General features: G+C 44.4%; 1 protein-coding gene across 1 annotated transcript in view; it reads left to right on the top strand.

Annotated features, from left to right (window-relative positions):
• inpp5b (inositol polyphosphate-5-phosphatase B) overlaps nucleotides 1-24860 on the top strand; it is a 148837-nt gene that overhangs the window by 57207 nt on the left and 66770 nt on the right. Inside the window, exons 3-8 of the mRNA XM_070899223.1 lie at nucleotides 11883-11979; nucleotides 12320-12388; nucleotides 16670-16825; nucleotides 19515-19616; nucleotides 20689-20803; nucleotides 23852-23968. Coding sequence (XP_070755324.1) covers nucleotides 11883-11979; nucleotides 12320-12388; nucleotides 16670-16825; nucleotides 19515-19616; nucleotides 20689-20803; nucleotides 23852-23968 — 656 coding nt within the window. The remainder of the gene's footprint in view (nucleotides 1-11882; nucleotides 11980-12319; nucleotides 12389-16669; nucleotides 16826-19514; nucleotides 19617-20688; nucleotides 20804-23851; nucleotides 23969-24860) is intronic.

Here is a 24860-nt window from a genome sequence, read left to right as displayed (position 1 = left end):
TGGAGGTGGTGGGGAAAGCAGGGCCACTGCAACTCCAGCTTTGGAAACTAAAGTTAACCGTTTCATTTTAAAATTAAACACTATCCTTGTGCATGGTGCTTATGAATGCAGCATTTTTTTCTTTGATTAATCTTATAAATTTACCTCGGCTAACACTTGCACAAAGTTAATAAGGCGGTTAATGGGCAGACGCGTGACATTTCTCCAGCCGTTCAGCAAGCAGTCAAGTCCCAGTTGCTTCATTATTGAGACCAGACATTCAAGTAAGTCTTGATGAACAGTTGAGGCACACTAGTGGCATTTTATCATTTAGCATTTGAAAAGGGTATTGAATTCAGCAAATTAGGAAGGATATCCTGTGCTAGGCTGACACTTCAGTACAGAACTGAGACTGTGCTTCAGATGAGACGTTAAACCGAGGCCCCATTTGCACCTTTAGGCCAGTGTAGAAGATCCCATTGCACTATTCAAAAGATTTTTACTGGTGACCTGGCCCATATTTCTTGCTAAACCAACACCTAAAACATGATCTAGTCATTTATTTCATTGCTGTATGTGGGACCTTGCTTTGCGCAAATTGGCTGCCATTATAACAGTGACTATATTTCAAAAGTACTTCATTGGATGCAAAGCGCTTTGGGATTCCGAGGTCGTGAAAGGCACTATGTAAATGCAAATTTTTTATTTTGAAATGCCTCCCAAAGCAATATTGTATCACCTCTTATTATTGAAGTAAAGCAGTTCAACAAGGATTAGTCTTCATTCAATAACTGAATACCAGGTTGAACCTCCCGTATCCAGCACCCTTGGGACCTGGCCCATGCCGGATGAGGGATTTTGCCGGATTAGGGGAGGTCATGGGGTTGGGAGGGGGGGGTGGAGGTTGGAGAGGGGAGGAGAGGAGAGGAGGAGGTTGCCCAAGGTCTGGGGTGGGGTGGAGGAGGTTGGCTGCCTAAGCGGGCCCCAACGAGTCGGTGAGCCCAGAAGAGTCAGCCCGACCCCCCCCCCAGAGGAAGTGCTGTGGGGAGGAGCGCCCGGCCGGAGGACTGTGGCTGCAGGGGCTCCAGCAGGGCGACTAGGAGGAGGCAGCCAATCGAGGAGAAAGATTATATTGGTGAGTAGGATTTTGACCAACCACGTTCTGCGCATGCGCCACCTGGCGTCCAGGAATGGTGCCGGACAAGGGATGGTGCCAGATAACAGAATCCCGGATAAGAGAGGTTCAACCTGTATTTGCATTCATCGATTGGAAACTTGAATTTCAGAAGTTGATGGTATGTGTGTTGTTAAACCAATATGGCCCATTTGTATGCTGTAAAGTTCCATGTGATTTATCTGTCTGCTGCTGGTTATAGAGTTAGGAGCTTTCAGATTGTTTTAAAAGTGGGGTCGGCGTTGTTTGACGCACTTTGCTATTGTCTTGAAATAAACCGTTTGGTCATATTTCTGCGAACATCAGCATTTATACACTCATCTACAAGTCATATTGGATATGACTGAACAGTCACACATTAAGGGGACATATCACATATGTGATCAAGTATTTTGCTATCGAGCCCTGTTCACGTGTACTGGGACAGTTGTTTCCCAAATTCAATAAATTGTGAATTGGTAAATGTTGCATCTGTTAATCAAAAGCTCTCGTGTTTGGCTTGCTTGAATCTGGATGTATTGCTTTTCCAATGTAGTGTCAGTTGCTTTAGTAAGATACAGTGTGTTGTGTTAGATGGTTGGTTTCAAGGATTGTCAGAATTTAACAAGTAGCCTTTCTCATTTAAGAGGGTTTTTGAGGTGGGGAGGAAAATTGGTTAACTTTCTGTCTCCTCATCTTTACTCTTCTAGTCATTCCTCTTTGATTTTGTTGATTCCTTTTTATCTTTCTGTACAAATTATATTGAGTTTTGGGTCAAGGTGACCTGCATAGAACATGTGCTGTCAAGGTTTACAAAAGAACATAAGAAATAGGAACAGGAGTAGGCCATACGGCCCCTCAAGCCTGCTCCGCCATTCAATAAGATCATGGCTGATCTGATCATGGACTCAGCTCCACTTCCCTGCCCGCTCTCCATAACCCTTTATTCCCTTATCGCTCTATCTCCACCTTAAATATATTCAATGACCCAGCCTCCACTCAGGCAGAGAATTCCACAGATTTACAACCCTCAGAAGAAATTCTTCCTCCATCTCAGTTTTAAATGGGCGACCCCTTATGCTGAGACTATGTCCCCTAGTTTTAATTTCCCCTATGAGTGGAAATATCCTCTCTGCATCCATCTTCTCGAGCCTCCTCATTATCTTGTATGTTTCGATAAGATCACCTTTCATTCTTCTGAACTCCAATGAGTATAGGCCCAACCTGCTCAACCTATCTTCATAAGTCAACCCCTTCATCTCCGGCAAGAACATAAGAAATAGAAGCAGGCATAGGCCATACAGCCCCTCGAGCCTGCTCCCCCATTAAATATGATCATGGCTGATCTGATCATGGACTCAGGTCCACTTCCCTGCCTGCTCTCCATAACCCCTTATTCCCTTTATCGTTTAGGAAACTGTCTATTTCTGTCTTAAATTTATTCAATGTCCTAGCTTCCACAGCTCTCCGAGGCAGCGAATTCCACAGATCCACAATCCATTAGCATGGATAGAGAATTGGCTAACTAACAGAAAGCAGAGAGTCAGGATAAATGGGTCCTTTTCAGGGTGGAAATCGGTGTGCGACAGGGATCGGTGCTGGGACCACATGTATGTTTACAATATACATAGATGACCTGGAAGAGGGGACAGAGTGTAGTGTAACAAAATTTGCAGATGACACAAAGATTAGTGGGAAAGCGGGTTGTGTAGAGGACACACAGAGAATGCAAAGAGATTTAGATAGGTTAAGCGAATGGGCTAAGGTTTGGCAGATGGAATACAATGTCGGAAAATGTGAGGTCATCCACCTTGGGGGGGAAAAAAACAGTAAAAGGGAATATTATTTGAATGGGGAGAAATTACAACATGCTGCGGTGCAGAGGGACCTGGGGGTCCTTGTGCTTGAAACTCTTTTTGGAGTTTATCTGCAAAACAAAAAACATTAAACCGTTATTCATTTTTGAAACAACTGCCTCCCCGTCGGGGAACTGAACCCCGGTCTCCCGCGAGAGAGGCGGGGATACTCATCACTATACTAACGAGGAACTCAGTCTTCCATCCAAGTACTAACCAGGCCTGACTCTGCTTAGCTTCCGAGATCAGACGAGATCAGGCATTTTCAGACTAGTGTGAATCCAAAAAGTTAGTTTGCAGGTGCAGCAGGTAATCAGGAAGGCGAATGGAATGTTGGCCGTCATTGCGAGAGGGATGGAGTACAAAAGCAGGGAGGTCCTGCTGCAACTGTACAGGGTATTGGTGAGGCCGCACCTGGAGTACTGCGTGCAGTTTTGGTCACCTTACTTAAGGAAGGATATACTAGCCTTGGAGGGGGTACAGAGACGATTCACTAGGCTGATTCCGGAGATGAGGGGGTTACCTTATGATGATAGATTGAGTAGACTGGGTCTTTACTCGTTGGAGTTCAGAAGGATGAGGGGTGATCTTTTAGAAACATTTAAAATAATGAAAGGGATAGACAAGATAGAGGCAGAGAGGTTGTTTCCACTGGTCGGGGAGACTAGAACTAGGGGGCACAGCCTCAAAATACGGGGGAGCCAATTTAAAACCGAGTTGAGAAGGAATTTCTTCTCCCAGAGGGTTGTGAATCTGTGGAATTCTCTGCCCAAGGAAGCAGTTGAGGCTAGCTCATTGAATGTATTCAAATCACAGATAGATAGATTTTTAACCAATAAGGGAATTAAGGGTTATGGGGAGCGGGCGGATAAGTGGAGCTGAGTCCACGGCCAGATCAGCCATGATCTTGTTGAATGGTGGAGTAGGCTCAAGGTGCTAGATGGCCTACTCCTGTTCCTAATTCTTATATTCTTATGAAAGGCGCTATATAAATGCAAGTTCTTTCTTTCTGCTCTCTGCTTTCTGTCCCTTAGCCAATTTTGTATCACTGTTCCTTTTAATCCCATTGGCTTTAATTTTGCTAACCAGTCTATTTTGTGGTAATTTATCAAATGCCTTTTGAAAGTCTATATATACAATATCAACTGCACTATCCTCATCAACCCTCTCCGTTACTTCATCAAAGAACTCAATCAAGTTTGTCAAACATGATTTGCCTTTAACACATCTGTGCTGACTTTCATTTATTAGCCCATACTTTTCCAAGTGCAATTAATTTTGTCCCGGATTATTTTATCTAAAAGTTTCCCCACTGTTGACATTAGGCTGACAGGCCTGTAATTGCCAGATTTATCCCTCTTCTCTCTTTTGAATAGGAGTGTAACATTTGCAAACCTCCATCATCATCATAGGCAGTCCCTCGGAATCGAGGAAGACTTGCTTCCACTCTAAAAATGAGACCTTGGGTAGCTGAACAGTCCAATACGAGAACCACAGTCCCTGTCACAGGTGGAACAGATAGTCATTGAGTGAAGGGGTGGGTGGGACAGGTTTGCCGCACGCTCTTTCCACTGCCTGCGCTTGGTTTCTGCATGCTCTCGGCGATGAGACTCGAGGTGCTCAGCGCCCTCCCCGATGTATTTCCTCCACTTAGGGCAGTCTTTGGCCAGGGACTCCCAGGTGTCAGTGAGGATGTTGCACTTTATCATAGAAACATAGAAAATAGGTGCAGGAGAAAGCCATTCAGCCCTTCAAGCCTGCACCACCATTCAATATGATCATGGCTGATCAGGGAGGCTTTGATGGTGTCCTTGTGATGTTTCCTCTGCCCACCTTTGGCTCGTTTGCCGTCAAGGAATTCCGAGTAGAGCGCTTGCTTTGGGAGTCTCGTGTCTGGCATGCCAATGTGGCCTGCCCAGCGGAGTTGATCAAGTGTGGTCAGTACTTCAATGTTGGGGATGCTGGCCTGGTCGAGGACGCTAACATTGGTGCGTCTGTCCTCCCAGGGGATTTGTAGGATCTTGCAGAAACATCGTTGGTGGAATTTCTCCAGCGACTTGAGGTGTACGTGGTCCATGTCTCTGAGCCATACAGGAGGGCGGGTATTACTGCAGCCCTGTAGACCATGAGCTTGGTGGCAGATTTGAGGGCCTGGTTTTCAAACACTCTTTTCCTCAGGCGGCCGAAGGCTGCACTGGCGCATTGGAGGCGGTGTTGAATCTCGTCGTCAATATCTGCTCTTGTTGATAAGAGGCTCCCGAGGTATGGGAAATGGTCCACGTTGTCCAGGGCTGTGCCGTGGATCTTGATGACTGGGGGGCAGTGCTGTGTGGTGAGGAGAGGCTGGTGGAGGACCTTTTGTCTTACGGATGTTTAGCATATGGCCCATGCTTTCGTACGCCTTAGTAAATACGTTGACTATGTCCTGGAGTTTAGCCTCTGTGCGCAGACGCAGGCATCCGCGTACTGTAGCTCGACGACAGAGGTTGGGGTGGTCTTGGACCTGGTCTGGAGACGACAAAGATTGAACAGGTTCCCACTGGTTCTGTAGTTTAGTTCCACTCCAGTGGTGAGCTTGTTGACTGTGAGGTGGAGCATGGCAGCGAGGACAATTGAGAAGAGGGTTGGGGCGATGACGCAGCCCTGTTTGACCCCGGTCCGGACGTGGATGGGGCCGTAATGGATCCGTTGGTAAGGATCACTGTCTGCATGTCGTCGTGGAGCAGGTGGAGGATGGTGATTTTGGGGGCATCCGAAACGGAGGAGGACTCTCCATAGGCCCTTATGGTTGACGCTGTCAAAGGCCTGGAGCGGATGGAATCCCCACTGAGGCACTGAAGTATGGTGGAGAGGTACTGTTGGCACGAATACATGACCTCATCTTTCTCATCTGGAGGGAAGAGAGCATGCTGGGAGATCTCCAAGATGCAGTGATCGTGACCATCTTTAAAAAGGGGACAAGTCCAACTGCAGCAACGACAGTGGAATCTCCCTGTTATCAGCAACTGGGAAAGTCGTCGCAAGAGTCCTCCTCAGCCATCTTCTCCCTGTGGCTGAGGAGCTCCTCCCGGAGTCACAGTGCGGATTTCGTCCCCCATGGGGCACAACGGACATGATTTTTACAGCGCGATAGCTGCAGGAAAAATACAGGGAACAGCACCAGCCCTTATACATGGCCGCTTTGACCTTACAAAGGCCAAACCTCCCGTCTTTTGGCTGCACCGCCATATCTAAGGAGGATTGGAAGATTGTGGCCAGAGCCTCTGTAATTTTCATCTTTACTTCCCTCAGTAACCGAGGATGCGATCCAGATTATGTACAATCTGCTCAAACACGACCCCATTCATGCCATTTATTCTCTATGGCAAGTGCTCGACTCAGAACTCCTACACGGCAAGCGAGCCCAAGGTGGGCAGAGGAAACGTTTCAAGGGCACCTTCAAAACCTCCTTGATAAAATGCAACATCCCCACCGACACCTGAGAGTCCCTGGCCAAAGACCGCTCTAAGTGGAGGAAGAGCATCCAGGAGGGCGCAGAGCACCTAGAGTCTCATCGGCAAGAGCATGCAGAAATCAAGCGCAGGCAGCAGAAAGAGCGTGCGGCAAACCAATCCCACCCACCCTTTCCTTCAACGACTGTCCCACCTGTGACAGAGACTACTTCCCATATTGGACTGTTCAGTCACCTAAGAACTCACTTTTAGAGTGGAAGCAAGTTTTCCTCGATTTCGAGGGACTGCCTGTGATGATGCGAAAAAAATCTGCAAATGTCACCTTCAGCCTTTTTCTCCCAACAATGAGTTGAGATAAATACCAGAATATCTTTCCAATCTCATCTACATTAGTCATCATTGACCCATGGCCTTCCTTGGCATACCTCCATGGTGTCAGGTGTTCATGTGCCACACAGCATTTGGCTATCTGCATCTGAGTTTAGCCTTAACCCTCCCAACATGTTCCCAACCAGATTGTCCAGCAGCCCTGTTGTTTTTAAGGTATTGATCAACAGCGCTCTAACTACTTTGGCTCGGAGTCTGTTTCACATTCTCTATGTAGGAGTGACTGAAATCTCGAGTAGATGGAAATTAAATGAAACCTGTTTTAGAACAACAAAGTGCAAAGGGTAGAGCAATTTATGTAGTGGCTAGGGATGCACACATTTCACTTAGAGATGCTTGAAATGAGCCTGACTCTGCAGGTCTTCTGGTGCAGTTGAGCCCACTCGTAGTTGGTTGAGAGTGAATGTTTATTATCTGGTTCTAAATTTGCAGGAACTTGTTCTTTTAACCTTGCTGTTTACTGTTGGAGTGGGAGGCAAGTGTTCCCATTCAACATACTTCCGAGGTGATTCTGATTATTAAGCAAATACACATTGTTTCATGGTGATCATCTCCTCAAATGGAATGCTGCTGTAAATATTTTAAATTTTGAGCTGGACAATTCTTGTGCTTTTCTACTTCTGCCTAACCATAAGAAAGAAAGACTTGCATTTATATAGCGCCTTTCGTGACCACTGGACGTCCCAAAGCGCTTTACAGCCAATGAAGTGTAGTCACTGCTGTAATGTAAGGAACACGGCAGCCAATTATCGCACTGCAAGATCCCACAAACAGCAATGTGATAATGACCAGATAATCTGTTTTCGATGTTGATTGAGGGATAAATATTGGCCAGGACACCAGGCATAACTCCCTGCTCTTCTTCGAAATAGTGCCGTGGGATCTTTTACGTCCATCTGAGAGAGCAGACCATGGGCTATAATCTGGGTTAATGGCATTGTCCTAAATTCAGGTTGTGTGTTTACACTGATAGAAGTCTGTAGAGAGATTCATAAGAGGGAAGTAATAGCAGTTCAGAAATGCTTATAGATCGGAAGGAAACATGAGGGGAAGCGTTAAGTATTGCCGTTCAGTAACAATGCTTAAGTGGGTGTACAAAGCTTAAAAGAATTTTCCAGCAAGTTCAATGTTTATTGTACTTGCAGCTCTTTATGGTACAATTGTAAACATACGGCAGGTTCACTAATGATGGAGGAAAGAGGGTAGTTGTACTCATTTATGGTAGCGCAAGATACCCGATTCATCTCTCATTCTGTCTCTTAACCCATGGGCCAACAGCAGGCTATAAATTTGTGCTTGTTGGGGCAGCATTGCTGCTGGCCATTCACTCTGCGAGTGTTCACCACAAGCTCTGCCGTGGTGTGGTGACCAGAGCTGAACACAACACTCCCAGTGTAGTCTAACCGGTCCATTGCAAAGCCTTAACATAATCTCTGCATGAAAAGAAACTTGCAAGGGATATCAAAATCAACACAAAGAATTTTTATAGTTGCATTAGGAAAGAGAGGGTGGCCAGAAGCAATGTTGGCTCCTTAAAAACTGAAAGTTGCGATATTGTCGGTGACAATAGGGAAATGGCAGACATGTTGGCTTCATTGGCTGCTGGCAGGGCTGCACCAACAGGTTTGATAGGGCGAGGTGTACTGGTTGGGAGAGAGCCGAAAGTATGATGGTAATGCAATCCGCATCGTTGCACGTCGGTGCACCTCTCCCCGGCGGTACTTGCCAGCGCAGCCGCAAACAGGTATCCGAGGATCCCGCCCGGGCTTTGCGACTGGGTTTTCGTTGCAGAGGGGCGAAAACCTGGTCACAAACCTGCTGAAAATCCGGCCCCTGGAGTACTATGAGTAGTTCTGGTCACCACATCTTAGGAAGGATATATTGGCCTTGGAGGGAGTGCAGTGTAGGTTTACCAGAATGATTCCCAGACTTCCAGGTTTAAGTTACATGGGGAGACTACACAAATTAGGGTTGTATTCCCTAGAATTTAGAAGGTTAAGGGGTGATCTGATCGATGTTTTCAGGATATTAAGTGGAACAGATAAGGTAGATAGAGAGAAACTATTGCCGCTGGTTGGGGAATCTAGGACTCGGGGTCATAGTTTAAAAATTAGAGCCAGACCTTTCAGGAGTGAAATTAGGAAACACTTCTACACACAAAAGGTGGTAGAAGTTTGAAACTATTCTGCAAATGGCAATTGATGCTAGATCAATTCATTTTAAAATGGAGATTGATAGCTTTTTGTTAACCGAAGATATTAAGGGATATAGGCCAAAGGCAGGTATATGGAGCAGATCATCGAATGGTGGAACAGGCTCAAGGGGCTGAATGGCCTCCTCCTGTTCCTATGTTCGTCTATATACTTGTACTGCCTTTACATGCTAGCACCCTATTTAAAAAAAAAAAATTTAATCATCCTTTTTATGTGGACATTAAAAATCAATAGTCTTCCTCCCTGTGTCAATTCACTTCCATTCATTGTATACCTATGACCCACAGTTTTGTTTTGACCAGTATGCCCCACTTCGTTACTTAATAAATTTAATTTGACCATTGTCTGCCCAGTTACGCTACCAATCTATAAACCCTTCTGCAAAGTTGTAACCTCTCTTTTAATATCATCAGCAAGTTTGACATAGTTGTATTTTGGTTTCTGTGTCCAGTTCGTTTATATTGATTTGATTGCTAATTGTTGTGCACTTCTGAAGCAGGAACTGATCACTAGTAATCAAATTCTGCTCTTGCTGCCCACAAGATAGGACCAATCCACTGATGGTCCATGTTGCTTTAAAGACTTTAACAGTAGCGCATCCTGCAAAGTATAGCGTTAAAGTTACGCCTGAGCTTCTGCTTTTCTCCTTCACTCTCGTTCTGCGTAGAAATAGCATTGCACCTGTATAGGCACGTCACTCCCGGTTCTTTACTAATAGTGCTTTCCTACTGCTGTCTAGCCCTGCCTGTGCACCATCTATTCAGTCAACAATACTTTGCACGTATTTTTCTGCTGGTGTTGCTGCCACTGCTGCTGCTGCTGCCGTCACCGCCATTGCTGCCATTGCTGCTCCCAGTAAGTACTGAGTTGCTTAAGAATTAATTTAAGTTTGTTCCTAAGTTAGCCTGAAGGTTGTTTGCTTTAGTTTTGTACTTTTTTTTTATATCATGGTGGTGAACTTGGTTTACGCCAATAATATGAAATGGGCTCATAGCAAATCGGAGGTCTATTTTGCATCAAGCCCCATTTCTTTTCCTTCAAAGGTTCACTTCCCTGAAGGATGTTAGTGAACCAGTTAAATTTTTATGACAATTCAACAGCTTCCATGGTCATTGTTTGTTTGTTTTTTTTTCTGGTGCTAGTTCACAAATTTCCAGACTTATTACATTTAGTTTCACAACACTCCAAAGTGGGTTTTGAACTCTTGACCTCTGGGCCTCAGTGCCCTGGGCTAGCGAGGGAATCCATCAGCTACAGTTCCCACTCCTGATGGTTATCCAGTAAGCTGGGCTGGCGAGTCAATGTGTGCGACTATTGGATGAGAATAGGGTGATGCTTGCTTATGATACCTTTCACAGTCAAATAGCTCACTGACACTTGCTGTCTAGGGGTGGAGAGGAGGGAAAAAGTGCCAGGGAGCATCTGACATTAGTGAATCTGTACCTTAGCAAGAGTGAACAATTTCAAGACGGAAGGAAAGGAACAAATTAAAGAACAATACTTTTCTTTTGCAAAGTTGTCCTTTCCATTTTCTGAATGGGTAAGTGCCCCACCGTACGTTCTTCAGCTTCACATTCCAGAAGGTTCCCAGGTTCAATCCCTGCTCCTATTCCCTGGTAATTCCTTTTTATCATCTTCTGTCCCAAGTCTGTGTGGTGGCTGGTGTGCAACAGCCAGCACACGTTAAAACAAATCCACACACAGGCATCTTCCACCCTTCAGGATGTAGTTCGGGACCTGGAATATTAGGTCCTTCATTGAAACACCTGTGAACTCATCCCTTTTTGGCGTGGAAGCAAGTCATCCTCGATACGTGGGACTGCCTATGATGATGATGATACAACTGACACCTGCCTTCAGCATGATAGAAGGACAACTTGCGGCATACCAGAGAGCTCTGCTCAATATAAAACTGACCTCCACCAGAGCCCTGAAGTACTGTAAGATTCAACAGCTGGGACAAACACCCCTTGGGACTTGCATTACCTCAAAATCCACTCTCGAGCCTTAAGCCATAATACTGCACTTGGGGTACCATCCGCCATGTCTCACTGGTTAACCGTTGGGGTATCTGCCCCAATTCTTGACTCTTTTCAGTACCTCACTTTCTATGTTAGCTAATCGGTGATTTAAAGTCATCAACATCTGTTCCGTACATGTTTCCCTTATTTGACTACATCCATAACAGCTGCATCTGTTCCTGTAAATGCAAATTTTATTTGAATTAAATGTTCTTGCTCCCCTCTCTTCGATTGACACAGTGGTCTATAGCAGGTGCTTGCAGTTATTTTCCTTCCCCTCATGTCTCTTGCCCTTATCCATAGAGTTCCCACCTTATCCACATCTGGATCCAGAGAAGTCCGTCTCCATTGTTGTGTTGTGTTTTCAGAAATGGGGTTTGTTAGCTTCTCCAACTTTTTTCTCCCGATTCCTGAAGGTGGTGACTAACACTGGCGTGTATGGTTCCACAATCACCAGAAGCTCTTCAGTACCTCAACAAGAGACCGTTCTTTTATTGACCATCAGCAAGCTGGTCAGCTGTCGGAAGGTGTCACTGCCAAGTGTGATCCTCACCTGACATCCACACCTTCGCATTTATACAGCGGTCAGTGGTACTGATTGGCAGCAAGAATCATTGTTGAAGTTTTGTTCCTGCCTGACCCAGGGAGACTGAGACTAATCAAAGCAAACTCCCCTCCCTCTCCCGCCTACCCTGCCATAGCCACACTGGCTGACGTTGGTTAACTCAACGTGGACCATGGAATTAAACCTGCAATCTTCCTGCTGTGCATATGATTGATGCTTGCTTTTATGTGACCATGTATCTTCTGTTTAATTACAGGCGATTCTGATCTGCTAGCAATTGAACATGGCGATGAGCAGAGGGGCAGTCACAATGAAGAGGATGGCTATGTTGAACCTACTCCAGAAAAGCAAGAGTTAGTGATACCATATAGTTATAAAAATAGTAGTAATTCATTATGTTTAGGGTTTTATGACGTAAATTAAACCGTTGATAGATCTCGCTCAATTTAATTTTGTTTTTCGTTCTTTTTAAATATCTAGAAATACCTAGAAATTAGTGTGAGTACGAATGCTTAACATGTTTACATGTTTTAATAGTACCTAATGGTTCGTGCCTCCATTAAACAGCGAACAGAGTAATTCATGTGGTGCAATTATGTTAAACATTGTACACTGATGTCGCACCTTGTAATGTGCAGGATGTAGTACCTACATCATTGCTCTTGTTTAATAGCACATCTCCGCTCTTCGTAGGAATCCCTCTGACCTAGAATCATTTTCTGAAGCCTCTGCCAGTTCCACTGCATGGCTTCCTGCTACGAGGTATGTGAGAGCAAAGAAAAGTCACTGTGGATTGAATGTAGATAGTGAAGATATTTGTGTTGATTTGCTTTGAGGCTTTAATTTTGAGGCTGTTTTGCAATACTGTTCTGATGTGTTAAACTGTTTTATTGTTAATAGGCTTGGGTGTTTTTTTCGATCAGTGCTTTTTCTCCGTGCTATTCTCTTTTTCATGAAATTTGAGTAAAGGTGACAGACAGCAGCAGTGTGTCACCTAGCCACGTGATGCATCTCAATGGTTGAAAACTAACCTGTGGAAAAAATTGCAGTTCTCCCGAGGCTGCACAGTGGCAGTGCTGACAGATGTATCGCAGGCAAGGTGGGGCTTCTCATCATGGAATTTAGCTAAGTTGCACAGTAGGCGGTGCACTTATCAACTCAGCTATTGCAGTTACAGACAAATATTTTCTAAGCGGATATTAAAGTGACAGACATTTCTTGTGAAAGACTTGCATTATGTGGAAATTCTTACTGGCTGGGAGCACCAACAGGTAAAAGTGCCTTTCTACATCATTTCATTGGAAGATTGTATATCAGAGTTCATTTCATGTAAATTTTCTGCAGGTTCCATGTGTAAGGATGGCAGAGACATTCAACATGTACTATTCGAATGACTGGCTTGCTAGGAATTGTATGGCAACGATTCTAATGTGACTGATTGTCACCCTCCATATCCTGCCCCATAGTCTGCAGAAATGGCCTGATAATCTCTTTACTTTTCATAATGAGGACAACCGCAGTGTTTTCACTGTAGTTTTGTCATAGAAGCATAGAATTGTATGGCACAGAAGGGGGCCATTCAGCCCATCGTGTCTGGGCTGTAAACTTTTTTTAAAGCAGAAGTGGATACAAATCCATTCTGAATGTTTTAAATTTTCTATTCACTTGGCCTTCAGCGCAGGCACCCACTCGGCTGTTGAATAACTGAAATGTAGAAATGGCTGAATATCCGAGTGTTGTTGCATGATTTACGTTTGGCAGTTCAGAATGTATGCAGAGCCTTCCTCGATGACAGAGATGGTGCAGATTCCATGAAAGGCTAGATTATTCACATTGTGTGGAAGGAACAGGCTTCGGGAACCAAATTGCACTTTTCCTGATCAATATTTAATCCCTAAACCAACAGCACTAAAACAAATGATCTTGTTACTCCCTACATTACAACAGTGACTACACGTCAAAAGTAATTAATGGCTGTAAAGCACTTTGAGAAGTGCTGAGGTTGTGAAAGGTGCTATATAGAAACATAGAAAATAGGTGCAGGAGTAGGCCATTCGGCCCTTCGAGCCTGCACCACCATTCAATAAGATCATGGCTGATCATTCTCTCAGTACCACTTTCCTGCTTTCTCTCCATACCCCTTGATCTCTTTAGTCATAAGGGCCATATCTAACTCCCTCTTGAATATATCCAATGAACTGACATCACCCACTCTCTGCGGCAGGGAATTCCACAGGTTAACAACTCTCTGTCAGAGGAAGTTTCTCCTCATCTCAGTCCTAAATGGCCTACCCCTTATTCTAAGACTGTGTCCCCCGGTTCTGGACTTCCCCAACATCGGGAACATTCTACCCGCATCTAACCTGTCCCATCCCGTCAGAATCTTATATGTTTCTATGAGATCTCCTCTCATCCTTCCAAACTCTAATGTATAAGGGCCCAGTTGATCCAATCTCTCCTCATATGTCAGTCTGGGAATCAGTCTGGTGAACCTTCGCTGCAATCCCTCAATAGCAAGAATGTCCTTCCTCCGATTAGGAGACCAAAACTGAACACAATATTCCAGGTGAGGCCTCACCAAGGTCCTGTACAACTGCAGTAAGACCTCCTTGCTCCTATACTCAAATACCCCAGCCCAACATACCATTTGCCTTCTTCACCGCCTGCTGTACCTGTATGTCAACTTTCAATGACTGATGAACCATGACACCCAGGTCTCGTTGCACCTTGCCTTTTCCTAATCTGCTGCCATTCAGATAATATAAATGCAACTCCTTCTCTACTTCCCTCCAACAAAGCAGTCCAAACTGGGACCTTCTTAAGTCAACCAAAATTATGGCCGTAGCATCAGTGGTGTACGCAGTGTATGAGAAGGCTGACCGCCCAGTGTTCCTGAAGGCTTCTCCCATCAGTTACTCCACTCACTGGCACATTCCTTTTAACTATGAACATGTTTAAATTACCACTATTCTGCCTTTCTTGCCTGCCTGATTATGGAGGAAGCTACCAAGTTAGTATAGTAACCAGGACAAAAGCAAAACACTGCAGATGCTGGAAATCTGAAATAAAAACCGAAAATGCTGGAAATACTCAGCAGGTCAGGCAGCCTCTGTGGAGAGAGAAACCGAGTTGACGTTTCAGGTCGATGACCTTTCATTAGTATAGTAACCAGATGGTCTGGCAATTGTACCCCACTACAGTTACCAGAATTGTATAAAATTAGGTCTGAACTCATTTCTGCCCATTTACTTATTTTTGAAAACATAAAATCCAGTTACTTTTGTTGAGCTTTTTGTCTCAGTGAACATGATACATAAGTACTCCCATTAGGCTACTTTTGATGAATTCTGTGCTTAAAAAAAGGGACTAACTATTTGTACTGCACTTTTTTTGACAGACAGGCAACAAACCCCGCCCCCTGTCAAGCCCCCCGGCCGAATCATTCCATCAATGTGGTGCCAGAAGCAGGACCTGAGGTTCCGAATCACTTTCCGATCCCCCTGCCCGCCCCCCCAATGGCCTGGGCCCGATTACGGCGGGAAAGTGCCAATGGGGGTGAGCTGCTGCTCCTCCGCGAGCTTGCTTCTCCAGCCGACCAAGCTTCCCACTGAGCTGTGAGCCTCGAGCCTCCCGTGAGCCACGAGTCCGCAGCAGTGGTAGGGGGAGGGCAGCGGGCGACCGGGGTGGGTGGGGGGCCACGAGTCGGAGGGCCTTGGGGCCGCGAGAGAGAGGGGGTGGGTGGGTGGGGGGGAGTAGAGGAGAGAGGGTGGGGGGAGAGGCTGGAGGATGGGGGGAGAGAGAGGCTGGGCGGGGCGGGGGGGCGGGAAGAGAGAGGCTTAGGGGAGGAGAGAGAGGCTGGGTGGGGGAGAGAGGCTGGCGTGGGGGGAAGAGGGGCTGGAGGGGAGAAAGAGGCTGGGGGTTGGGGGGTAGAGACACATGGAGAGGAGAGAGGGAAGTGGGGAAAGATGGATCAGGTTCTTTCAACCCCCTACAAGGGACATTGTTGGAGCGGATGACATCCAGAAGCCACGACACTGTCACTATTCACTTCATACCCAATTAACCTGTTAACAATCCACACAAAATGTCCCATCTATGGGGAGGGGAGGATGCACTTGCGCTTGGGCAAGACACTTTGGCTGGGGAGGGATGTACTTGGACTGGGGTAAGACACTTTGGCTGGCCCTTACTGTCTTCTGGGGAGCTCTGTCCTCTGTCACTTCAGGAAGTCAAAGTGGATCGAGTTACAATTTGCAAATTCAGTGAGACCTTGGAATGGGCGGATCAAGTTATACATCCCTGTGAAACTTCATGGTGTGGCTTATCCTCTAAGAGGACCAATCAGAAATAAGGGGTGGAGCCTGTTGGCCATTTTTGCAGTACAAATAAGCGCGTCCTTAAAAAAAAAGTTCAAAATCCACTTTCAGACCCAAACTGCACTAAAGACGGTGATGGAGGTAATTACATAGAATTATAATGTGATACAGGCCAGTCTGTGTTGGTGTCTATTTTCCACATGAGTAATTCCATGTGCCTGCTCAGTTTCCATTTCTCTCAATTCCCCTTTCCTTTAACTACCTATCCCACCTATTGTTAAATAGTGACCTGATCTCTGCTTTAATTACTATGCTAGTGAATTCCACAGCCGCACAACTCTGTGTTTAATAACTAATTCTCCTGCTGTATGTCCTAATCTCTTACATCTAATTTTTTAATCTATGTTCCCTTCTTCTGGACCCCCCAATCATTGAAAATAGTCTCTTTCTATCTACTGTGTCTCATCCCTTAATTTCCTCTATTCAGAAGAAAACAGCCCCAATTTTTCAAGTATTCCTTTATATGTATCTGTATTTCCATATAGCAGGCAGCATCCTTGTGTGTATACCCTCTCTATTGCCTCAACATCATTCCTGTAAGTGTGCAGCCCAGAAGGGTACACAATACTCCAACTGTGCTCTCGGATTCACCATTACATCTCAACATTTATATTTAATACCTTGAAATACTTCAGATGGTAATAAAATATTTTGCTTGTGTTTCAAGACCTGACATAACTGATAACATGGTCCGCAACGCTAATGTGATGGCTACAAACAAAGCCCATATCCTCGGGATGCCACAATTTGGCCTGCGAGACAATCTGATCAAATCGGAGTTGCTGAAGCAAGAAGAAAAGTACACTTACATCAGAAATTACAGGTTAGTTTAAACCCACTCCGCATGTACTGTGCAGTCACAATGTGAAGCTCCAGCTCTAACTATAAATATCGAGCTTTGCTCAGCTGTGTGTTGAAACCAGTTGTATCTGGAGAAACAGCAGTGCAACATTAACTGATTGGATTTGTACAGCCGAGTGTATGCACCCCGCTATCCCAAACAGACACAAGCTAGGAGATTTCCTCCAGATGCTGCAAGAGCACATGGGGAAATCTCCCCAAGATACTTAGAAAAAGTAGATCAGTTGCTGTACCTACATCGCTGCGGAAATTAGAGGGAGAAAATTAACTGGGTGGAAACTGGGTATGTGACAGTTAAAATAGATCTGAAGACTTGCCCGCTGGCCTTACGCCCCAATCCTGCCGAATGCAGTTTTATATTGCAGGTGCTAAGGACACCCGCCTGAAGCGAGGAGTCTCTTTATTTAAATAGCAGTTCGGGCTCTGATTACATTATTCGGCACAACTGTAATCTTAACCCCAGGCCTTCACTGCCCCGGGCTTCCCAGCACCTCCCTGAACACCATCTCCTCCCACCCCCCCATTGATCCCTTGCCTTATTGCCGGGGACTGCCGCCTCCCGTACCTGTAGTGGCCAGTGTAACAGCAGCAGCCGTGTTGCAGGCTGACTTCTCGTGGTGCTCGGAGGAGCACAACGCCGGCAGAGGTGACTTTGGTCGGTGTGGCGTGAAGCAGAAATAAGCACGCAGGAGAAGAGAGGAGTTCGAGGAACACAGCTCCAGGGAGCTCAGGGGAATGACTTAGAAGAAGAGAGGAGCTTGGGGGGCGGGGCGGGGCGGTGGGTGCGCAGAGCAGAGTAAAAGCAAGGAGCAGGGTAAAAGAGAATATGCAGAGTAAAAGAGAGAAGTCGAGTAGAAGAGAGTGAGCGCCACATCTAGTGTAACACAGGGAGAGAACAGAGCATCCAGTGCATCCCAGAAATAGAGAGCGCAGCAACAATCAAAAAACTTCTCATTGTCATAGGCTTGTTATGGGTTTTGTAATAACCAAGGCACCACATTTAATTGACTCTCTAAAATTGTGTAAAAATAGAGGATCATTTTTAAAGTACAAGATAAATAAAAAGGATTTGAGAACCAATGATGAATAAAGTTTAATGATTAACAAACTGGGATTACTGGGGGGGGGGTGCCCTGTCGTAAGTGCCTGCTTCCCTGAAGGAAGAGAGATTCTTACCGACTGACTAGGGTAAACAACAAGACCCAGTTAATCAGTAACTTTATTATACCAGAGGAGACCTCCAGGTGGTAGCCGGACCCACTTGACTAAGGAGGGTAAAATACATTTATACGTTTTTATATAAAAATAAAAAATCGTTACACCTGTACCAGGCACATTCCCACCTGGGAATTAAAATCAACCCCCAGGGGTGTATACAAGGAAAGCTGTTTCTAAGAGAGCATTCTTCTTTCCTCGACTGCTCTGCATCTGTCTTGGAAGTCCATAGCACCAGCTGAGTTACATCCAGGAGTCATATGCACTAATCATATGTCATTCAGTAAGTCAACTTAGACTGGTGCAGAAACTGGTTTGCACTGTTTGCTTCTATTAATCTGTACCTTCACTTGGTTTCATCCTTGCAGCTGAGATATTTCGACTGTTATTTGTATGAGCTACAGTTGCACAACGACTGAGTTTCCCACACATCCCACTTATTCCATTCATTAAACGTAAAGAAAAACAAGGGACATGCAGCAAACTGCACAAAGCTGCCAGAGTCTTCCAAAAGTCATCTACAGAAGTGCACCTAATGTATTAGGTGTACGCTCGTATGTAGACATCGCAGTGAATGCCACGTGTGTTGAACATCACATGCTGTAATTGTAAATCACTTGAAAATGCTTTTTTTTCCTGTGGGCTAATGACATCACTTTACCCAACCAGTGACTTCACTGCAACAACAGAAGGTATCGGAAGAGATCTCGGAGTACAAGTACACAAATCACAAAGTTGCGACACAGGCCATAAAAAAGGCAAACCAAGCACTCGGGTTTATTTCTCGAGGTATAGAATAGTAAAGTAGGGAACTTATGCTAAACCTGCATCGAACCTTAGTTAGATCACACTTGAAGTACTGCGTGCAGTTCTGGTCGCTATATTGTAAAAAGGGTATAGTGGCACTGGAGAGGGCGCAGAGAACATTTACAAGGATGATACCAGAAATGCAAGGGTATACATATCAGGAAAGGATGAACAGACTGGGTCTCTTTTCTATTGAAAAAAGAAAGCTGAGGGGTTGATCTAATTGAGGTATTTTAAAATTATGAAAGGTTTTGATAGAGTGGATACAGAGATAATGTTTCCACTTGTGGGGAAGAGAATAACTAGAGACCATCAAAATAAGATAAGATAATAAAAAATCCAACAGGGAATTCAGAAGAAAATTATTTACCCAAAGAGTGGTGAGATTGTGGAACTTGCTACCTCAGGGAGTGGTTGAAGCGAATAGTGTAGATGCATTTAAGGGGAGGCTAGACAAGTATCTGAGGGAGAAGGGAATAAATTTAGTTGAGGAAAGACTGGAGGAGGCTCAAGCGGGGCATAAACGCCGGCATGGACTGGTTGGCCGAATGGCCTGTTTCTGTGCTGTATATCCGATGTAATGTTTGTGCTTTTTTGCATTGTTTTAATTCTGCTTTTGTATGTTATAGGATTTTTGCAGGGACATACAATGTGAATGGCAAGTCTCCCAAGGAGGATCTGAAGTCTTGGTTGAGCTTTGATGTTGAACCACCTGATATCTACTGTATTGGGTATGTCTGTGACTTCACTAACTCTATTTATCTTCACGGCTATTTCTCGTCAGCAATCACAGAACTCTAGTGGCCCCTTTCATTATTCTAAAATCATTCACTATACTGAATAAAATACCATGGTCAAAGTGTAAATTACAGGCTGTATCCCAAAATGGACAAAACTGTTCAGTTATTCCCCAGCCCTGAAAGGACGGAAGAGTAGGAATTTTTGGGCTGCTGATTTATTTTTTACATACACTAAAGGAAACATTGACCTAGAATAGACGACGTCCACAAAACTAGTTGCTAAATGAGCTGCATGATAGAAACCTAATTTTTTTTTTTATGCAGCGAGTTGTTATGATCTGGAAATCACTGCCTGAAAAGGGTGGTGAAAGCAGATTCAATAATAACTTTCATAGGGTAACTGGATATATGTTTAAAAAGGAAAAAATTATAGGAAAAGAGCAGTGGAGTGGCTCTTTCAGAGATCCAGCACAGGCACGATGGGCCGAATGGCCTTCTGTGCTGTATGATTCTATGAACATAAGAGCATAAGAATTAGGTGCAAGAGTAGCCCATTTGGCCCCTGCTCCGCCATTTAATAAAATCATTGCTGATCTGATCTTGGCCTCAACTCCTCTACCCTGCCAGCTCCCCATAAACCCTTGACTCCCTTCAAATGATAACCTGTTAAAGAGAGGAATAGATTGTGTGTTCAAACTGTGCAGAAAATGACATGTTGTACTATTTATAGTCATGTGTCTTTTTGCTGAACGATAGACTGCAGTTTGTCATGTGCAGTTGCATAAATGCAGCTTCAGAACAAAATAGGTGCTGTTTTACAAACAATTTTGGCATCACCCTGAAATCATATAAAAATTCAGTCCAGTTAGAAGGTCTAGTACATCTGTACTTACAATGGCGTGTATGTCTCAATTGTGACTCAATAATTGATTATAAGCTTGCGAAAATAAAAGCTATGTCAATACTTTGCCATCCTGCACTGCTTCAAGGAATTGTGTTAACTGTTTCTAGATGTTCTGATTGGGAGCAGACTAAGCAGAACTTTGTTATTTGTTTTTAAAAGTTTTCAAGAAATTGACCTGAGCAAAGAAGCATTCCTTTTTAATGATACGCCAAAGGAAGAGGAGTGGTTCATAGCTGTGACTGAAAGTCTTCATCAAATGGCCAAATATGCAAAGGTAAAATTACTGTGTTTTTAATGCATTCCTGTCAGGATAGTGCAATATAATTTTGTATAATTCTAATATCAGAATTTCTAGCAGCAACCTAGCAGAAGCATCAATTTATAAAGTAGATTAACTTTGCCCAGAGATTAGAACAGAAATACCTACCCAGCAATAAGTTAAGAATTGCCGTTCAGATTTGATCCCTGGTTTCTGCTTAATTAGTTGGTGTTAATCAGGGCAATTGTGGGACTGAGGGACGAAATCAGCAGGGGTCTCTTGCTCCTGGTTGTCTTTGAGTGGCCCTGCGGGGAAAGTACAGATGTGTGGAACTTGGGTGAGGACAGGATTTGATCTGGTTACGATGGCTCCCTGTGGTCAAATAGCTCAGATTAAGGTAAGTGTTCCTGTTGCATGCCAGAAATCAGGAAATTGCATGCCCTCAGCCCGTGATTTTCGGACTATTATGACATGGAAAATCCCAGTCTGCTTGGCAAGGTTCACCCGGTAAGGATGACTTTTAGATGAAGTATTGGACGGCTGCAAACCAAGCCCAGCATGAGTCACTGCCTTCAGAAAACAGAGTCGGGATAAATGGGTAATTTTCCGGTTGGCAAATGGTAACTAGTGGGGTGCCGCAGGGATCGATGCTTGGGCCTCAACTATTTACAATCTATATTAATGACTTGGATGAAGGGACCGAGTATAATGCAGCCAAGTTTGCTGATGATACAAAGAAAGCAAATTGTGGGGAGGACACAAAAAATCTGCAAAGGAATATAGAAGGCTAAGTGAGTTGGCAAAAATTTGGCAGATGAAGTATAATGGGGGAAAATGTGAAGTTATCCACATTGGCAGAAAAAATAGAAAAGCAAATTATAATTTAAATGGAGAAAAGTTGCAAAGTGCTGCAGTACAGAGGGACCTGGGGGTCCTTCTGCATGAAACACAAAAAGTTAGTATGCAGGTATACCAAGTAATCAGGAAGGCAAATGGGATGTTGGCCTTTATTGCAAGGAGGATGGAGTATAAAAACAGAGAAGTCCTACTACAACTGTCGAGGGTATTGGTGAGACCACACCTGGAGTACTGCGTACAGTTTTGATCTCCTTACTTAAGGAAGAATATACTTGCATTGGAGGCTGTTCAAAGAAGGTTCACTAGTTTGATTCTGGAGATGAGGGGGTTGACTTATGAAGATAGGTTGAGTAGGTTGGACCTATACTCATTGGAGTTCAGAAGAATGAGAGGTGATCTTATCGAAACATATAAGATAATGAGGGGCTCGACAAGATGAATGCATAGAGGATATCTCCACTCATAGGGGAAACTAAAACTAGGGGACATAGTCTCAGAATAAGGGGCAGCCCACTTAAAACTGAGATGAGGAGGAATTTCTTCTCTGAGGGTTGTAAATCTATGGACTTCTCTGCCCCAGAGAGCTGTGTAGGTTGGGTCATTGAATGTATTTAAGGTGGTGATAGTCAGATTTTTGAGCGCTAAGGGAATAAAGGGTTATGGGGCACGGGCAGGGAAGTGGAGCTGAGTCCATGATCCGATCAGCCATGATCTTATTAAATGGTGGAGCAGGCTCGAGGAGCCAGGTGGCCTATTCCTGCTCCTATTTCTTAGTGTTAGTGGGGGAGGGGGAAAGTACCATTAAATCCAGTGGATAAAATGACTTCCTCAAAATTGAGATACTGAAACATTAGCCATGTTAATCTGTAAATACTTTACGGTATTTCTTTGGCTGCAGTGGTACTTCACTTTTCTCTATCTCTTACAGAATAAGAGAGTTCAGGTGTGGGCTCCCTGTTATCAGATAAATCTCCAGCTTTATTTTGAGTTTGTGCTTGACTAATACAGAATTGGTTGTAAAATTATTTTTTCCTCATCCACTCACTTAGTACGTTTGAGGCAGTGCTGGCAACCTTCCTAAAAAAATCTTGGTTACTTTTTCACAATCTAAGCCCCAAGATTTATATAAAGTCAGTCAGGTGATGAAGTGGCTCCAACAACAGAGAACTAGATTCAGAGACCCAAGTTTGAGTCTGGGGTCTTGGAATGCTGCAGGCATCTTATTTCAACTTTTGGAGGGAAACTGTTATGGCCTGAAGTTATCGCCGTGACAACCGTAAAGGAGACAATTAGCTTTTGGGATTTTCCCCCTTCATCTTCTCTCCTCCTGAAAGCGGTGGCTGCTAACTGGGGTACAGTTGCAAAAGTGTAGCATCCCTCTGTTAACTTGCCCTCAGCCATTCTACATGAATGAGCATCGGCAGTGAGAATTTTTTTTAAATTCATCTCAGCCAGCATTTAATGCCCATCACCAGCTGCTAACTGATTGGCTTGCCAGGCCACTTCGGAGGGTAGTTAAGAGTCAACTACATATAGGCTAGACCGGGTTCGGAAGGCAGGTTTCCTTCTCTAAAGGGCATTAGTGAATCAGTTGGTCACTTTTCACTGAGTTCCAAATATTTTATACTGAATTCAAATTCTCAAACTGCCAGGGCAGAATTTGAACTTGCATTCTCTGGATTACGAGTCCAGTAAGATAACCGCTAGACTACTGTACCCTGTGTTGGCAGATGAATGAACCAGGGGGGTGAGGATGCATTGGAGCCAACGAGCCGCATCCTGACCTCTAATGTCCATAGGAGCACTTTGCAGCAGGAATCACTCCATAATGATTAGAAGTGGGAAATTTGATGGAATTTTTCCCCTCCCTAGCCCTCAGGACGCTGAGGTCAATTGCAGCATCCCTATCACAGCCATTTCTGAGATCAACTCAAGCAGATGATTTAATTTCACACCTTACGTTGGTGCAAATATGATATAAAGGCCCCAGTTCTGGTGAGGCACTCTATAGGTTGCCATACTTCTAATCATTATGGAGTGATTCCTGCTGCAAAGTGCTCCTGTGGACATTAGAGGGCAGGATGGGGCTCGGCTCCAATGCATCCTCATTGTTGTTCTCCATCTCTGAGCTAAGTTTATATGCTTTGTATCCAAAGGTGAAAGATGGTTATTTGAAGCCGAAATAAAACAGATCTTCTATTTCAGATCAAGCTCGTCCGGCTGGTCGGTATGATGCTTATATTGTATGTGAGGAAGGAACATGCTGCATATGTCACAGAAGTAGAAGTGGAAACCGTAGGAACAGGCATCATGGGAAGAATGGTAAGATGGACATAAAACTCAAGGACAGCCTGGTGTCTATTCGGTTAATGAATGGTACGTTGCTGAGGAATACTCTGTCGCAACGGTAGATAGAGTGGGGAACAGTTCTGTATATAAAGCACACAAATCTGCTAATCTTGCAGATGTTTGCCTTTACTTCAAGGCGGCTGGAATACAAAGGGGAGAAAGTGATGCTTCAGTTGTGCAGAGCCTTGGTCAGACCCATCTGGAGCGCTATGTTCAGTTTTGGACTCTGAATCTCAGGAAGGATATATTAGCCTTGCAATATATCACCAGAACAATACCAGGGCTTACAGGGTTATATTATGAGAACATTCCAATATGTTTAAGGAACTAATGTATCAACGTTACTGTAACTTCACTGTAATGTGGAATTGTGCTTCTGGTGCATTCTCTCAGCTTAACAGACCTCTTGCACGATGGGGATATGCGGTGATATTTAATATTGTTAAGTCCCTCTGCATGGGACCTACAAGGGCTAAAGGTGTTGCAACTGTTCACTGTTGGTAACTGAAGGTAACTTCGATGGTATGAGACATGAGTTGGTTAAGATAGACTGGCGAATGATACTTAAAGGATTGACAGTGGATTGGCAATGGCAGACATTTAAAGATCACATGGATGAACTTCAACAATTGTACATCCCTGTCTGGTGTAAAAATAAAACTGGGAAGGTGGCTCAACCGTGCCTAACGAGAAATTAGGGATAATGTTAAATCCAAGGAAGAGGCATAAATTGTCCAGAAAAAGCAGCAAACCTGAGGACTGGAAGAAATTTAGAATTCAGCAGAGGAGGACAAAGGGTTTAATTAGAAGAGGGAAAACAGAGTATGAGAATAAGCTTACAGGGAACATAAAAACTGACTGCAAA

Source organism: Pristiophorus japonicus, chromosome 14, assembly GCF_044704955.1.
Source record: "Pristiophorus japonicus isolate sPriJap1 chromosome 14, sPriJap1.hap1, whole genome shotgun sequence".
NCBI classification, from domain to species: Eukaryota; Metazoa; Chordata; class Chondrichthyes; family Pristiophoridae; genus Pristiophorus; species Pristiophorus japonicus.
The sequence above is the reverse complement of the archived record's forward strand: the minus strand, read 5'-3'. Positions and strand labels throughout refer to the sequence as shown.